Consider the following 19,024-nt stretch of genomic DNA (forward strand, 5'->3'; position numbering starts at 1 on the left):
CCTGGGTGGCTCAGTTGGTTAAGCGACTGCCTTTGGCTCAGGTCATGATCCTGGAGTCCCGGGATCGAGTCCCGCATCGGGCTCCCTGCTCAGCAGGGAGTCTGCTTCTCCCTCTGACCCTCCCCCCTCTCATGCTCTCTGTCTTTCATTCTCTCTCTCTCAACTAAATAAATAAAATCTTTAAAAAAAAAAAAAAAAAAGAAGATAGCAGGAGGGGAAGAACGAAGAGGGGGCAATCAGAGGGGGAGACGAACCATGAGAGACGATGGACTCTAAAAAACAAACTGAGGGTTCTAGAGGGGAGGGGGGTAGGAGGATGGGTTAGCTTGGTGATGGGTATTAAAGCGGGCAAGTTCTGCATGGAGCACTGGGTGTTATACACAAACAATGAATCATGGAACACTACGTCAAAAACTAATGATGTAATGTATGGGGGTTAACATAACATAATAATAATAAAAACTAAAACAAAACTGATACACTGGTTTTGTTTTTTTTTTTAAATGAACGAGCCAATTTATTAACCCAGCATCTGTTGTAATGCTTCTGGGTGGAAGCTGACACCTGTCTGGTGATTCTTTGCAGATCTTTCGGTCTCTGGTGTCAGTTTGCAGCCCCTATCTTGGTCCTTTTCCATTGTTTTCAGCCCCAAAGCCTTGGAGGACCAGTGGGCTACACTCCTGGAGCCTCTGTTTAAGTGGCTGGGCATGACCCCATTTCTCTGACACCCCCCATCGACCTTGGTTATGGAGCTGACCCCAGCCACGCCCTGTAGGTACAGGTGCTGTGCTGTGGAAGCAGCCCATGTGCAGAACCAGTTCTCATCAGGGACACCTGGGTGGCTCAGTCGGTTAAGCATCTACCTTCGGCTCGGGTCATGATCCCGGGGTCCTGGGATCGAGTCCCACATCGGGTTCCTTGCTCAGCGCGGAGCCTGCTTCTCCCTCTGACTGACACTCCCCCTCCTTGTGCTCTCTCTCTCTCTGACAAATAAATTCTTTAAAAAAAAAAAAAAAAAAAACAGTTCTGATCACAAGGAGCCAGCAAGCTCTTTATGCTATAGTGTCCACCCATTTAGGGACTTTCAGCTCCCCAGACTTTTTCAGGAAGATGGCCAGAGCGCTGATGAACTCCTGCTAGTTCATGTCTTTTACAGTGACTCCAGCCATAGTGTGGCCTCTGCACTGCCAGCCAGGAGAAAGGGAGCAATGGGGTTTCCCAGGCACGTAAGTCAGGCATCCTGCCTTCATTCTTGAAGATATTTTCTCTGGGTACAGAATTCTAAGTTGGATTACAACTTCTTCTCAACCCATTCAGGGTATCATTTCATTGACTATAGATTTTCATTTGCTGCTATTTAGAGTCAGCACTCCTTTGAAGATGATCTCCTCTGTTTAAGTTTGTCTCTTTGTCTTTTGTTTTCTGTAGTTTCACTATGTCTTAAATCAATCCTGGAAAATTGTCATTATCTCTTCAAATATTGCATCTGCCCCCATTCATATTCATTCTCTCTTCCCCTCCTTCTAGAACGCCAAGAAAAATTTAGGCTAGAATTTCCAACCAATCTTCCCTTTCCTCAACATCTTGTATTTTATACCTTTTCTTCTCTTCGTGCTGAGCCTCCAGATAACGTCAGTTCACAAATTCTTCAGCTGTGTCAAATATATTTCCAACATGTTTACTAAGTTCTTTATTTTGGTTATTGTGGTTTTTTTCATTGCTCTAAGTATTTCATTCAATTCCGCCGTATCACTTCTAATTTCCTGTTTCTTGCAGATACTTTCAAGCTTTTTTATTAAAACACAGTGAAGCTGTTTATAATCTATGTATAATAATGAGTATCTGAAGCATTGAGAAGTCAGTTTCTGCTATTTCTTCTGCATTTTGCTTATGGTGCCTTGTTTTCTTTTATGGTTGGTCATCTTTGTATGATGGACGCTCTCTGGTTTTAAAAGATTATTTGAAAGAGATTTTTTGATGCCTTGAATAAGGTGCCTTTCTTCAAAAAGTATATCCATTTGCCTCTTCCAGGTACCTGAGGCAAAAGTTTTCCTGGACTTCCTGTGTTAAATGACTTTGGACAATGAGTGATTCCACACAATGCTGGTACTTGTTTTACAACCTCTCAGAGACAGGTTCTCTTCCTTACTTTTCTTATTCTTCTCTTTCCCCCATCTGTTCAGTACAATAGATCTCTCCTTGCAATCTTTTGCAAGTAGGGAAAAGACTGGATTTCTTCCTCTTCCCAAGGTCCCAATTTGATATGGGAGGCAATCCATTAGACTCAGAAACCTACAAGTAATGAGTTGCTCTTTGCCTCTGGATTCATCAAAACCTGAAGCTCAGTTTTCAACTGTTTTATCCCAGTGAGCAAATGACTCAGGGTAACCAGAACTTTAAATACTTCTTTACCTCTTACGTTCTCACCTTTTCTTAGATTTTGGTCTGGCATGTTCCTAACAGCTCTTTAACGCTATAAAGAAGTTTTTGTACAATTTATATAGTATTTTTAGTTGTCTTCAGCTGAAGAGTTGGTCCAGATAACCTGACCCAATATTACAGAAATAAAAAAGAAAATTCAATGTTGTTAGGAAAAAATTAATCAAATATTTTCTAATGACATCCACAAAGTTTTTTGATGTTGTATTTGCTTTTTCTTTAAGTTAAATGTGGAAAAGAGTCCCACACTTTCCACGGAATTCCACTGTCAAGTTCTTCAAAAAGTTCAACACAGAGCTATCATACAACCTGACAAATTCCACTCTTAGGTAGATACCTAAGAGAAATGAAAACATGTCCATACAAAAACTTGTACACAAATTTCATAGCCACATTTTTGTAACAATCAAAAAGTGGAAATAACCTAATGTCCATCAACTGATGAATGGATAAACAAAATGTGGTGTATCCCAATGGAATATCATTTTGCCATGGAATGATGTACTGATACATGCTACAATATGGATGAACCTTGAAAGTATTATGCTAAATGGAAGCCAGATACAAAAGAGATTATTTATATGAAATATCCAGAATAGGCAAATCCATAGACACAGAAAAAAGGTGTTTGCCAGGATGAGGAGGTAAGGGGAGTTGGGAAATGACTGCCAATGGTTGATGAAAATGTTCTGGAATTAGTGTTCATAGCTGCACAAACTTTTGAATATATTAAAAATTGTATAATTTTAAATGGTGAATTAAAAGTTAATCTCAAGTATGTCTATAATACCCCTTGTGGTAGCCACTAGCTACATTATGTTGCCTCACTGAACATTCAATCCTTCCATTTCACATGATAGTGAAAGATACTGGGGGCAATGATTTATAAAGATACCAGGTAGTGTGAAAGCACTTTATGCAGGTTGCAGAAAACGCTGGAAATCTTTACCACGATTATGAATAATCACACTGGAATTTGTACCTATTGAGTCCTATACCCAGGTATATTAAGATTACAAGTGAACAGAACTATATGAAACAAAAGCCAACAGAATCTATGAAAACAGCTTTTATACCTTAAAAGAAACCAGCAAAATAATACAACTTCCCCCCCACTGAATAGTCTTCTTTTATATAGCAGCCACTTATTCAGATGAACATAAGCTGATGAATGTGCTTTAAAAAAACAAACAAAAACACCTTCTATGATTAAACAATACAGTCTGCTCTACTATACTGTGTTTTGGCATGTAAATTAGGTGCTATGAAACTGGTAAACAGGGAATGGTGTCAGTATAATAAAGAAGTCACTCTGGTTCACTGGGGATTTTTCCTAGGCAAGGGGAGCCAGAAAAGTGGAAACAGAATTAGAACCTTTAGCAGGAGAGGAGAAAGACCTCCTGACAGCAGGAGCATTTACAAAGAAGAAAGAAAAAAGAAAACTGAAAACGAGCGCTTCAGAGAAGTATTCCCAGCCTTGTCGAAGGTTGTAATATTTCCCATGCTCACTTTAATGGCAACCTCCCCCCCAGCTTCTATTGTTTATTGCTACACTGCCATCTGCACTGTCCTAAGACCCACTATCTCCATTCTAATTAAATGTTGTCAACATTTCTACTCAAGTAATTAATTCTGTGCATTTATAATACCCACTGTGGTAGCCACTAACTACACACTAAGTTGCCTCACTGAGCGGTGCAAGTTCTCTTTTTAATTATTAATTATTTTTTAGTTTGTGTTTCTCAGAACACAAAGTTGCACAGGTTTTGGAGTTTATGAAATTTTTCAGGAATGCATAAACTGCATTACAGCAGAAGCACCTGTACAAATTTTTCTTTTTAAGTCTGTTTACTTCTCTAAAGGTTGGAAATAACATATACTGGGAGTCAATGTGGAAGATGGGGCAATACAGCAATAAAGGCAGTATTTCCAGGGTTATAGAGTATAGAGAATCACATCCCTTCATTCCTTCATTCTTGAGCTTTATTTCCATTTAAACATACTCTATGCTTTTGTCCTTAATAGCTTTGGGTAACATTTGATGAAGTTGTTTTGTTTTTTGGTTTTTGGTTTTGTTTTTAAGATTTATTTGAGACAGAGTGTGTGCGTGAGCTGGGGGGAGGGCAGAGGGAAAGGATGAAGGAATCTCAAGCAAGACTCCACACTGAGCATAGCACCTGAAACGGGGCTCGATCCTGTGACCCTGAGACCATGACCTGACTCAAAATCAAGATGGACGCCCAACCAACTGAGCCACCCAGGTGCCCCTGATGAAGTTTTAAGAGTACAAATTAACTGAAGTAAGCAACACTGCTTTTAGTTCAATTTTATAGGTCATTATTAAGCTGTGTGCTGATCTTTGGGAATCCACTGGGAAGAATATCGATGTTCTTTAGCAAAGACTTTGACTCAAAAGTTCCACAGTCTTTCTGAGATAGACCCAGGGTCTTCAAGAAAACATTATTTAAATCTTGGTTTTGTCACTGTGTACTTGTAAGATATTGGACCAGTCCTTTGCTTTGTTTGGACTCCTGCTTTCTTACCATTTAAATGAAGTAAGAACTAGATTAGAGTTTTCCAAACCTTCTTATAATACATAAACTCCTTTTAACAATAATTTTGGTCAGTCACTTTTTCATAATAAATAATGATTTTAAGTAAAAATACTTTAAATTGTTACGTTAAAGGAGATATTATAAAGATTATTTATAAAATAATACTTGATCACGTTCACATTATGGTTGAATTCTAAACACTTCCTTTTCTACAAATGATGCTCTCTTAAATTTTTTATAGATCAATTAAGAAGAAGCATGACATGTCAATATACCATAATCTTTAGAACGCAGTCTAAACCTCCACTTTAATCACCCTTCCCCATTCAAACTAAGTGGAATAGCATTCTTCTTCATAAAATCTCAATATTACTAAAGACCTATCATAATTAAAAGATGAGATCTTTAGTCTATTTTTAAAAGTTACAATCTTCTTTTAAAACGCTGATAATCTGCTGTCAGATTAGTATTCTTGTAACAATTATTTGACTACCTAAACTTTTAAACACCTCTAAAGGCTGCCCAATGCCCATAAGACAAATGTCCAACACCACAGACTGATATTCAAGGCACTCTATCAACTACACCCAATCTGTCTGTTCCTTACCTTAATTATTCACCTATACAAACTCTTTATTCCAAAGAAATGTGTATGATGTGTAGTAATACTAAGATTTATTTTTACTGTATGATATGTATATCCAGTGTTTCTAGCACCATTTATTGAAAAAACTTTCCTTTTCTCACTGGTTTACCTTAGCCCTTTTGTCAAACATCAATTAACCATGAATGTATGGGTCTATTTCTGAGGTCTGTGCCCTGTTCCACTGAGCTACAGGTCTATCCCCACCTAATGCAAATACAAACTTTCTGGATTAAGGTAGCTTTATAGTACGTCTCAGAGGTGGAGTATCTAGCTAGAATAAGCCAATCAGCACTTTCCATCTTCTCCTCACCACCATGATTAGTGTACTGCAGGGAGGAGTGTGGAAGCATGTTATCTAAGCCAGCATAACAGAGTTAATTTTAGAATATTTGGTGAAAACTCTAGGACACAACTAATCTCTGATGCTTTATATTGGTGCTTAACAATATGGTAGCCACTAGCCACATGTGTTTACTTAATTAAAGTTAAAAATACAGTTTCTCAGTTGTACTATTTATATTTCAAGTGCTCAACAGCTACATATGACTCATGGCTACCATACTGGACAGCACAAATAGAGAACACTTCCATCACCACAAAAAGTTCTACTGGATAATGCTGCTACAGACGACGCCATGTGCGGATGTAAGGTCGGGAGCTGCCACTGTCAACATGCAGTAGCCAGCATCAGGACAAAGCTGATGCCTGAGAAAAGGCAGAAACCTGGAGCCCAATACAACAGAGCAGCGCCTAATCTCTACCACACTGCTGTGTTTTTTTGTTATGGGATATAACACCTACCCCTATTTTAAAGGCGAGTTTCAGTCGGGTCTTTGTTACCTGGAATTAGAAACAACCTGACTAATATAAAATAGGTTTCAAAATGCTTTCACAGGGTGCCTGGCTGACTTGGTCGGTAAAGAATGCAACTCTTGATCTCCAGCTTGTGAGTTTGAGCCCCATACTGGGTGTAGAGATAACTTAAAAATAAAAAATCTTTTTAAAAAATGCTTATGCATACATTATTTTAATTGATCCTTAAAACCCACAAGATTGAGAACTTTAATACTGCTCTCTTTTCCTATTAAACAGGTACCATAAATATTCAATAAATAACAGATTATTTTAGCAAAGAAATGCTAATTATAAATACTAAACATAGAAATTTATTTTGGATCACAATAAGTAAAGTATCAAATAATAGAATTTGAGAATTAACACCTTTCACAAAATGCCTAAACCCTCACCTAAAACCCTTACTTTCTGCTGTCCTACAGAACATAACTGATAGAATTTTTTTATACCCCAAAGTAACAGAACAATTTTTAAAAACTTAATTCAACTATAACAAATATGATAAATAGCACTAAAAATATTTTAATTATATCATACAATGAAACAATCCTATATGAACACTGGTAGCATGAAAAAGCAAGCTGATTTTTTAAATTCCTGTACAATACTAGTTACTATTTCTAAGCTTTTTTGCAGAATATAAACATTTTTGAGGCTTTCAAGAGACTTTGGAAATAACAACTCAAGCCCAGAAATTACCACAAAATAACAAAGCAGTTATATGAAAAGAAAATTTCTATAAAAACAAGGCATGAGAAAATAATATTCCCTGTTGAATTATAAAAGGTTATTTCCAATATGAATTCAAACTTTGGTTTATTCTCTAAGACTCAAACTTGTAGCTTATTTACCAAGTTTCAAGAATCACTAACATTTAAAAAACAATCTTAAAAGTATACCTTCTGATCTTTTACTGCCAGTTAAAATAAGAACTTATAGGAAATATTCTTTGAGTAAAGAAATATAATCACACATCAGTGTGCCTACACATATGATTTTTCATAGAATATCCTTAGTATACACAAGTATCAAAGCACATATCAAAAACTGATTTGATTCACAAAATCAACCCACCAAACAAAACCTACAAAATTATAAATTATTTTCCAAAATATAAAAAGTTCATACTACCATTTGGAATGGTTTACAGGTCAAGCACTGATTGTGTATTTTAAATTTAAAAGTAGGGTTATGTCTAATCTATGCTAAGAAGATACCTCTCTTTCTTTAGACTCTAGATCCCTAGAGTTTCTCTCAAAACTGAGCTACAAAAATAACTTCAAGCTTATAGCTCTAATAGTAATATAGTATTTATATGCTGATTACAATTTGATGGGAAACATCAAAATCTTGTGATTCTAAGTGTCTTGAATCTATACTGAAATGTATCCAACAAAGGAACTTCTGTAGTAAGATAATAAAACAGCCAACACATCATCTTTTTAGGAAAACAGCAGAAATATGGCCAGTTATTCCCAGTGTCTAGCACAATGCCCTGTACATGGTATGATAAATATCAGTACATTAAAAATGTAAAAATAATGCATTATATTCAACATTTTCACCCTTTTCCTCCTCCCTTCCTTTAAACCCCTTTCAAAAAAAAAAAAAAAAATTACAAGTGTGATTTGAACACAATGCATTGCTTGGGAAGTGCAAGAGAGTCAGTAAAACCTAGACACAGCTCTTTCAATAGCTACCCAAGCCTTCAGGAGAAAGTCAAGGGCCTCAGACACCTCTCTGGGATCTGGTTTACTCCCCAGGTCTTGGCTATTTCCACTCTTCACACTATATTACTACAGCTATACTTGTCTGAAGTTAACTCCATAAAATAATTGTATTATGTCTCATTTCCTAATTTCCACATAAGCTGCCCCTTTGAGCTAGAACACCTTTCTTCTACCCCTTTCCCTCTCCAACCCTGTCCGATGATGGTGTCACCTCTAGAGGAAGTTTTCTCTGACCACTCCCCCAATCCTCTGTACCCCTTTTCTCACTGGCCAAAAATTTGGCTAATGTAGCAAAGAACTTCCAGAGGAAAATGAACAACTTAACTGACTGTAACTACTAAAACACTCAATCCCTAACACAAAGGGACATAAAAAGGATATATAGGTATTCACTGATGAACACGAGAAATGCATTAGAGAAATGTAAGCTGTATTATAAAGTGATAGATCTCATCCCTTTCCCGCATGAACTCCCATTTATATATCAAAAACATCAATCTCTGATGGGAGAAAACTCTGACCTCAAGAAAATAAAAATCACACGTAGAGATGCACAGTTCCTTAAAAAGCACATACATGAAAACCAATAATTGTATGATAAATAATAATATTTAAATACATAGTAAAAACAAAAAGAGTCAAACTGAAATCGCAAGAGCTACGGTGATTGCTGTGTGAGGTGATGGTGCAGGACAAGTGAGAAGAGGAGGAGGGCCATGAGGATTGCGTGCCTCACCCTGTGTATCACCGTCCTGCTGCGCCAGGCTCTGTTAGGAATAAAAGAGCAGGGCAGGGGGCTGGAGGTGGAGGGAAGCTTTGTCTTGTCTTCAGATGTCTCATTATTTTTCCCCTTTCCCTGCCGCTCCACTGCAGCCCTGTAAAACATTAGGCAAGCCTCTTAAATACTCCCTGTCTGTTCCATTCCTCATCTGTAACACGGGGAGAAGAAAAAAAAAAAAACTGGCTCAAAAAGGCTCTCTGAGAACATTATAATACTGTCAGAAAACCGAAGCATAATCATGCCTCCGATTCTATAAGGTCAGTACTAGATGATCTCAGGAGACAAAAGTCATTTATCTTTCTGTTTTGCTCAACTGAGGAACTGTAATCCATCGCCCACACATCCCCACCAGACCCCATAAATACATTCAAAGAAGCACTTATAACCATGTAGTAGTGAATTGAAAGATAACCCATTAGTAATATGTCCCCTAGTTTGGAATTCACACCAAAATCGGCATGCTATTTTGGATTGCTTCTTAGAAGGTCTTAAAAGTTACACTTTGTGCTTACTCACTGCTTAAAATTATTTCTGAGAATGTTCTTGGAAATAAAAATATTTAAGAAGCTGGGTGACCACTGCCCAGAGACTGCACATTAACTCAAAGCTTTGAGTCTCACTGCACTTAGGACAAGTTAATTCGAGTTCATACAGTATTACTCAGACCTCCCCCCAGGAGTTTTTGCTTCAGTAGGTCTGATGTAGGGCCCACAAGCTTAGATTTCTAACAAGTTCTCCGGTGACACTGCTGCTGCTGGTCCGGGGTCAGGGTACCACACTCTGAGAGCCACGGATTTTAAAATAATGTACTCCTGCCATGGTCAACTTTCACTGTGAGCTGTTTTTATTTAATAATTGGTAGATGCATCATATATTGATCCCCTGTCTTCCTCTCTTTTAAGATATTGATCATTTCTAAATTCCTTTGTAATCTGAAAGTAGGCAGGAATAATTAAGACTCAAAAAAAGCAGCTTTTCTCTTTCTTTAGAATCCAAATTATTGTCATCTTACTTCATTTATCACTGTGTCTCAAATTCCTCATCTGTGAAATGGGGACAATAAGAGGGTTCAATAAGATAAAATAAATAAAAGCCCCTGGAACAGTACCAGGTTATGTTAGCAACTAGATAAATGTCATCTATTATTCTTACTGCAATTATCCCCACTCATTTTCCATTTATTATTGAGGAAAACTCATTCATGTTTGCTACATGTCATACATCACTGACTTATATACAAAATCCTTATCCATTTCTGGTGAAATGTTCTGGAGCTCCAATGGGTTCAATAAACTGGGGAGCAAAGGGAGGTTATAATGTCAAAGAGCCAGGTTCTAATCCTACTTCTGCCACTAAATTGCTACATGACTCTGGGCAAGTCATTTAATGGAGTCTCAATCTCCACTTCTGAAAAAGCTTACCTTGGATATGAAGCTCAAACGAGATAATGCAAGAGGAATTTTTTTTTAAGTACTACAGTATTCCTGTCATGAGGAAGATACCTCTATCTGGGAACAGTTTATAAGATATCAACTAAAGAGATAAGCAGCCACGGTCTCTTACATTCTTAAATAACAGCACAATGATATGATTCACCACATAAGCTATTTGCTGAATATTCTCCAATATCACCAAGTCATAACTATTTTTAAAATATTATATGCAGGAATATATAATATTTCAAATATTCCTGCAAAGTGAAAGACAGAGAAAAGTGGATACAAAAGTAATCTCAGGGATTTATTGAGTAACAGCTGCTAAAATCCTCACTTCTTGGTTTTAGCATAATTTTTATTTTGATGCAGAACCCTTCTATTAGTTCTAGGCTTTTGTTTAGAATAAACACAAAGTATATATACACACACATGTATGAATAATGGTGACCAACTGGTGAGTTTCATTACTAGTTTCTAATACTCTAAGATGAATCCAATGTTCTTATAAAATTGCATACTACAGTTCACAAGCTTTAAATCTTAATTTACTGAAAAGATATATGGGGGTTATAACATTGTTTTTGTACATTTCAATTAAATTACCAAACAAAAAGTGAGCCACATATTTTTGTTATCAATGCTTAATAACATGGAAAGATATAATGTATCTCTCTGATGACATTCTTTACAGAATGTCTCCTAATGAAATATAGGAAATAAAGTAGTAAAACTCATCTTTTGTAAGGAATAAACTCCTAAAAAGCCGTGTATAAGCATTTTCAAATAAGATGCCATTAACACAGCAGCAATACTCTCCATTATAAAGAAATCCAGTTATGAAGTCTCTTATAAAGTTTATCTTAACGACACTCTCCTAATTTAACTAATGTGTAAGTTTCCATTTTCATTTATTTAGCTTTCTCAATATAGGAGATATATATGTCCCACAGGACACTACAGACTTCAAAATATCCAAATGCAATTTAAAGTATGTGAATGCTGTTGATTTTTTAAAAAGCCATATAGAAGTAATTTTTTTATCAACTATAATTGTTAAAATTAAAATTTTAAGAAACTAGTTTTAAAATATAAGTAATGTGAAACAAGGGACAGCAAAGACAGAACACCATTCTGTAGATGGGTTTCTAATACTCGAGGTTAAAATCAAAAGATAGATAAAATGTGAGCTTATCATCATAATATCAACTACTTTTAATATACTATTTCACTGTGTTCCCAGAATCCATACTAGATCTAATTCCATAGGCCTAATACATGCACATCCTTGCAGGCGTGGCTTTTCAGTAATATGGGGGAAAGTAAAATGCTACTGATCTTAAAGACTAACTTACATGCAATAGGAAATAGGTGAATTCAGGTTAGAGGCCTTATGAAGGTTGTGCTCAAAGTTTTCAGTTAGTCTCACTGTGGACCATATTACATTAGGAAACACTCTAACATGGGTCACTTATAGTTGTTTATGGTTCCATTTACTGCTGATGAACTCAGTCCCAGGAGATGGCTTTTTCAGCCATCTAGAAAGTTATGTCAACTTATTAGAAGTTTACAGATATAAAATCTTCAGCTGATACAAGTGTATCTCACTGGTTTACAAAACTATGGGTAGAAAGAAGAGTCTTGAGGCCTGAATTAGAAAATCGCTAAATAACATCACTTTGCAGAGTCCATGGTACACAGGAGCCCCTCGAATATTTCTGTTAAATAAACAAATGGACAAAAGTATGCTTCCAATTACTACAACTATTTGAGAGGAAACTGTATGAAAAAAATACTTACAATGGTATTCTCATTCTTTAAATGAGATACTTGTAAAGCACTTGGAAGCGCCTGGCCCATAGGAAGCTCTGTATGTATTTGTCATTACTCTTGTCCTAGAATCTTAGTTTGGTTCACAACAATCTTTGTAGCTGCAACGTATAAGCCATGACCACCACTGATAAAAGGAACTCAGATATGTGCACACCACTAGTGAGGCTGCAGCTGCATTACTTTCATATGTGGAAGAAAGAATATCTAGGATAACCACTATTGTTTTATAATGAAGATTAATTCAGGAAGCTTAACATTCAAGGTAAATTCAGCCTTATAATTTATCCTACCAACAAACTGATCCCTTATAAGCCAATGTGTCTTCTATAAATTGTATTTATATAATTCAGAACTCCATAAAGAACTACTGATAATATTCATGTTCACTTGTATCTAAGAAATTCAATTAAAAAGAAAACATCAAAATCCCAATTGATAATTGACCTGCAAAAGTTTTCCTTCACACTGAAGTAAACTGTAATACAGGAGACTGCTAAAACATGTTTGGGATTTACTCTCTTACACTTTGATTGCTGACCACAACAGAGATGAAGACTGAGGTAGTTTGGAAATTCTGTGAGGATTAAATCAGACTATATTCTTCATATTCTCTAAGGAAGTAAGCTTTAGGCTGTGCGAAGCACCCTCAACTTCCAGGGGCCAAGAACAACAACTGCTGCAATGAAAGAGCAGAGTAGTTAGGGTTAAGGAGGTGGCTGCCTTCTACAACGAAACTAGCCTGAATATCTATTTGTTGGCATTATTAAAGTCAACTCTATTTCTCTGACTTAGGCAGTGGAGCGTTTGATAAGATACAGAGATTTTTAAAATAAGATGTCATTTTAAATTAAACACACCAGGGATCCTCTCCATTACAAGGGAATCCAGTTATGAAGGCTCTGATAAAGATTACCCAAATAATGATCCCATAATTTATAAAATCACGATTCAAAATGTATTATGGTATAATCGGGAAAGAGTCTAATTTGTATTGCACATAAGTGATAAGATATACCACAAATGCTAAATAATATAAAGTAACTTAAAACTGATATAATCATAACTGCATTAAGGGGTTTGGCTAAGATGTAACCATGTTGTTTAACTGAAGTAATCAACAAAAGCAAAATCAAAAGCTTTGTACACATTTCAGGGGATGTTCATAGTAATGAACCATTTAAATAAAACTGTGGGGAACAAGCAACAGAGATGAGTTGTAGCTGTAATTATAAGATGCTTTTACTTCTCACTGCAAACAACTGATTAACTGCTAAGAAGTAACAGAAGTGTTTTTTTAATTATATGTAGCAGACTTTTTTTTTTTTTTTGCAGTAACAAACTAAATCAATTACTGTCCAAAAAGGAATGGTTGCAGTAGAGTAGGAGGTATAGGGGCAATTTTAAGTGCATTCAATCAGTAGAGGCAGGTAAATTAGATTCCTACACAATAAAATAGTTAAGCTTTATCTTAATTTTAATTACTCAAATAAAATCTACACTAGGACTTCATTTCTTCCTTTGTAGTTAGTTCTGCATCGTTTCACACAGTTTTAGTATTTTCACCAAGGAAATCCCTAGTTTACTGAAACAGTTCTCTCATATTACAAAAACCAAGCCAAAGTATATAACTTTTGAAGTAGTGGGGAAAAAGTTCCCTCTTTTGAATAAAAATTAAACAAAATCTCTAAATGTAAACAAAAAGACAAAAGTATTAAACTAATTTAAAATGCCTTTAGAAATATGAATGGAAAATTATCTTTTATAAAAATATTTTACAGAAGAGAATTAAAGGGGAAAGCATACAGATTCTCCTTTTTGAAGGTTTTGTTTTAAAACACTATTTCTGAGTAAGATGGAAATAATTCCAAAAAATTCTTTTTATTTTCACTTTAACTAGGTTGGCAGAATTATTAGAAATACTGAAGGACAGCAGATAAGGAAAAAAAAAAAAAGTGGAGAATCTCTTCCCCCCCCAACAAGTAAAGTACTAGTCACAAAACAGAAATATTATTTATGTCATTTTCTTCCATTTCATTAGTGTTTAAAATTGTGGGTAGTCACTGACACAATGAAATGATTAAGACATATTAAAACTGTAACTTCATACTATCCCAAGTGATACAGTTTCTTATAATATTAACTTTAAAACTCATACAAAATAATCATAGGTAAAATGTATTATACTGCTGTACATAGTACAGGATATGTTTATAGCATAAGTGGGTCATTACATAGCAATAATCAGACCCTTCTAACAAATGAGTCAGAGAAAAAAATATATATGTATATATCATTATAGCAATAATTAGATCATCCCAAGAACTGACTTGGAGAAAAAAAATACATTTTACATATGTATATAAAAAATATATTTTTGTTATTTTTTATGCATATAAAACTGATTTATAATTTGGATGTGAAGCCATCTGACAGTTTTAAAAGTTATTAAATGGAAACCTTAATTATATCTTCAATTTAGGCATTACTAGAATATATGTGTTACCTCAACAATATCCGAGTTGGTTCTGCTTTCATGAGGTTCATTATACTCTGTATACTTGAGAAGAACTTTGTCCATGTCAGTGCTGGCATACTGAAACAGTTTGTTAGAGCTGTTGAAAATGATGAGTGCTATTTCACAGTCACAGAGCACACTAAGTTCATAGGCTTTCTTCATTAATCCAAACTTTCTCTTTGTAAAAGTAACCTAGACAATCAAAGAAAAAAAAGGTGTATTTTTAGTAAAAGCATTAGTAGTACTTGAATATAGGCTATCTAAAGATACTGAGTCAGATTCCAAAGTTGAAAAAGGTTCCTAGCCTCATGTTCCACATGAGCCTCTTTACTCCCCCCATCTGCCACAAGACTATAGTCCTACATTTAACTTATAACTCCTGATAAAGCACTCTCCTGAGGAAGTTTTCCTTTATCCCTGGCTGCCAATCTGCTGCAGAAGGCAAAGAACCAGAGGACACACACAGCTGACCACTGGCCCCTTATCATCCAGTTTAAAATTCACAGTCTAGGGTCAACAAATTCCCCAATGTCCTCAAATTCTTCTTCTTTTTTTTTTTAAAGATTTATTTATTTATTAGAAAGAGAGAGCATGAGGGGGGAAAGGTCAGGGGGAGAAGCAGACTCCCCGCCGAGCAGGGAGCCCGATGCGGGACTTGATCCCGGGACTCCAGGATCATGACCTGAGCCGAAGGCAGTCGCTTAACCAACTGAGCCACCCAGGTGCCCCTCAAATTCTTCTTTGACTATTTCTTCGTTTCCAACTGAAACCTGTCACCTGAAGTCCTCTCAAATAGAGACCAATTTTTGTCGGTTTGTTTTAAATATTACATCCACTATGGTCAAGAGCCTGAAAGATAAGTAAGTCCTTTTTGCTCTCTATTCTATCTTACAAGTTAATTTTTCTTCCCCTTCAAAAGCCCCAGGTATTTTGAAGGTCACACCATGAAATTTATACCACCCAATAATTCTCCTTGTGATGGGCACCAAGTGACCCCCTCATGTACTGATAACTCTCACCTGGTACTTCTCTTTCTATCCCTACTCTTATCTCTGGTGACTTCAGTATCTGAGTAAAAAAAAAAAATCATTGCAAAAACCTCCCCCAACCTCCAAATGATCCACTTCCACCACATGTCAAGCACCCACTCCTACTGTCACACCTTTAACTCTGCCATCACCAATAATCACATCACCTCCAAAATCTCAATTTCATGTATTCCATTTTGCCTACTATCTAGCTCTATTTTGTATTATCTCTCCAGAAAATTTTTAACCTTTATCCAGTCCTCCAATCCATTTACCTCACCACTTTGTTACTGTCTCTTCTCATGTCCTTTCTTCCCTCACTGAAGTGCATGTGCCCCTTCAAATGACTATGCTTGTATCCTTTGGATAACCAAGTGATATTTTTGAAACATAAATCAAATTATTTAAGAAGTTTAGAGCTTTTTACTGCACTGAAAGTAATATCCAAACTCATTAAGTAAACAAAATAAATTCTCTGGCCTCAAACTCTGTCTGAAGTTATTTCCCATCACTCTCCTTTACATCCATGAAGCCTCACTGATGTGTTTGTGTGTGTACTTATGTGCATGTGTGTGTCTTCCTTAACCACCAGCTCCTTTCTTCTTTAGGAACTTTGCTATTTTCCCTCCTTGTGGAACACTCTTCACACTACATGTGCCTACTGGTTCCTTTCCTCACCTTGTGAAAATAGATCTCTTATCATTATTTAATCTTTTAAAATATCCTCACAATATAAATACACAAATAGATAATTTTATATAAATGCATATATATGGAAATAGTGTTTTATGGTTGCCTCCCTACTTTCCCCTGCACCAACATAAACCTCTTTACCAGTGTTTTCAACTCAGTATTTTTCATTCCCACACTTTTGCACAAGATCATATAACCATATTCACATATACATGTATACATACATAAGGGATTTGGCAGCATTGGACAAAACAGGGACTCTATCAATACTCTTTATTTTACTCATTCACCCACACCTTGTGGATATGCCTCTAAGTCAAATGGTATACACTAAGGTATTTTTTCATATAAATGTTACAACTGCTTTGCTAGTATGACAGATGTAAAATAAAAATCTCATTTAATATATACTTCCTAACTGGTAGTGGTTAGGTATCTTTTTTTTATATTTGTTGTCATTTGGGATTTGCTTTCTCTATACTTCCCATCTTTTGACCATTTTCATACTCTGTGATTTTTTTACTTATGTAAGTAAAAGCTCCTTAGACAGATATATTAACTATGTTTTACAAATACTTTCTCAAATTTCCCACTTACATGTTAACTTTGTTCACATATTTGTCATTAAAAAGTTTTAAACTTCTATTACTGATTTCAATACTGTTTCTCAGAATCCTGGCATGGTATCATACCATTTTAAGAATATAATGAATATAAGAACACCATTATTAAAACTATTTAATAGTAGTTTTATTATTACTATTGATAAATGAAATTTTTGAAATCATTTATGTCTTGAGATGCACTTAGACGTACTTTCTGCACTTAAAATTCTGAATTTAGCAAAGGTTTAGTCAGAAATGTTTTTCCATCACTTCTAGTACTAAGAAGAGGAAGAAAATGACAATCACCAAAACATTTCTTCCAAGAATAATTCTTACTCTACTCAAAGGCTTTCAAATTAAGTGAGCTATGAACAAGACAGTATTAAAATTGAGACAAGTAATGCTGCTTCAGAATATCCATTAAGCATGACTGGAGAAAATTCTTTAAAACAAAAAATAGGGGTGCCTGGATGTCTCAGTCAGTTAAGCATCAGCCTTTCGCTTAGGTCATGATCCCAGGGTCATGGGATTGAGCCCCACATCAGGCTCCCTGCTCAGCCAGGAGTCTGCTTCTCCCATTCCCCCTCCCCCTGCTCATGCTCTCTCAGATAAATAAAATCTTAAAAAAAAAAAAAAAAGATAGTTCACTATCAGTAAAAAGAGTATGCCAGTCCCTGCTGTCCTTTCCAAAAATACTTATTCAAAAATATTTCTTCTAAGTTATCAGTAAGAAGGCGTTCAAGATGAAGGAAGAAGTTAGTGGAGGAAGGGACTCAATTTATAACAATATCCTCTCTATTCCTCCAATTTACCATAGGTCTAAAAGAGCTGCTTCAGTAGCTAGAAAAATGTGTACAAGAACACACTTCTATTTCAATGATGACACCAAAAACATTACACTGAAAACGAGAATATTAATATTTCACTTTCAACTTTCATAAATGAAATCTTTCTCATTTTATCTATAGCACTTAGTCTATTTTTAAACACTCTGGTTTACTGCTAGCAACTTATAGGAGATTAATAATATAAAATTAACTTTATATTCTTATAAACTGTTTTGTCATCCCCTTACTTTGCAATAACTTCAAATTTACAGAAAATTTTCAAAAAACACAACATTTTTGATATATCTTCAACCAAACTCCCCACCTATTAACATTTTACCAGGTTTGCCTTGCCTAAATAAAACACACACATAATTTTTTTTTTCTGAATCCTTTGGACTAAGGAAGAGGTTGCAAGGTCCCTTTGCCCCTAAATATTTTCTTAAAAACAAGGACAAACAAAATTATCAAAATCAGAAAATAAGGATATAGCACTATTATCTAATCTACAAACATTATTCAAATTTCTCAATTATCCCACTAATCTCCTTTTTTTCCCCTAGTACAGGATCCAATCCAGAATCAGATGTTGCTTTCTGAAAACTGCATCCTCTTTTTTTTAAATTTTATTTTATTATGTTATGTTAATCATCATACATTACATCATTAGTTTTTGATGTAGTGTTCCATGATTCATTGCGAATGGCGAGGGAAGCAAGGGCAAAAATGAACTATTGGGACTTCATCAAGATAAAAAGCTTTTGCACAGCAAAGGAAACAGTCAACAAAACCAAAAGACAACCGACAGAATGGGAGAAGATATTTGCAAATGACATGTCAGATAAAGGGCTAGTATCCAAAAGCTATAAAGAATTTATCAAACTCAACACCCAAAGAACAAATAATGCAATCAAGAAATGGGCAGAAGACATGAACAGACGTTTTTCCAAAGAAGACATCCAAATGGCAACAGACACATGAAAAAGTGCTCAACATCGCTCGGCATCAGGGAAATCCAAATCAAAACCTCAATGAGATACCACCTCACACCAGTCAGAATGGCTAAAATTAACAAGTCAGGAAA

At 35.6% G+C, this 19,024-nt stretch overlaps 1 protein-coding gene across 13 annotated transcripts in view; it reads right to left on the bottom strand.

The window, feature by feature from the left end:
* MEF2A (myocyte enhancer factor 2A) overlaps nt 1-19,024 on the bottom strand; it is a 135,475-nt gene that overhangs the window by 47,100 nt on the left and 69,351 nt on the right. For 8 of the 13 annotated variants that reach the window (XM_081831567.1, XM_081831564.1, XM_081831574.1 and 5 more), the window contains exons 1-2: nt 14,776-14,913; nt 8,962-9,100 (exon numbers count right to left, since the gene is read on the bottom strand). In XM_081831567.1, the coding sequence (XP_081687693.1) occupies nt 8,962-9,100; nt 14,776-14,864 (228 nt within the window). In that variant the 5' untranslated portion in view covers nt 14,865-14,913. Of the gene's footprint in view, nt 1-8,961; nt 9,101-14,775; nt 14,980-19,024 lie in introns of those variants that run through there. The other 5 variants (XM_081831569.1, XM_031041767.2, XM_031041768.2 and 2 more) reach the window with 1 other exon arrangement.

The sequence above is a fragment of the Leptonychotes weddellii genome, chromosome 9, assembly GCF_054177405.1.
Source record: "Leptonychotes weddellii isolate Sample4059 chromosome 9, ASM5417740v2, whole genome shotgun sequence".
NCBI lineage: Eukaryota > Metazoa > Chordata > Mammalia > Carnivora > Phocidae > Leptonychotes > Leptonychotes weddellii.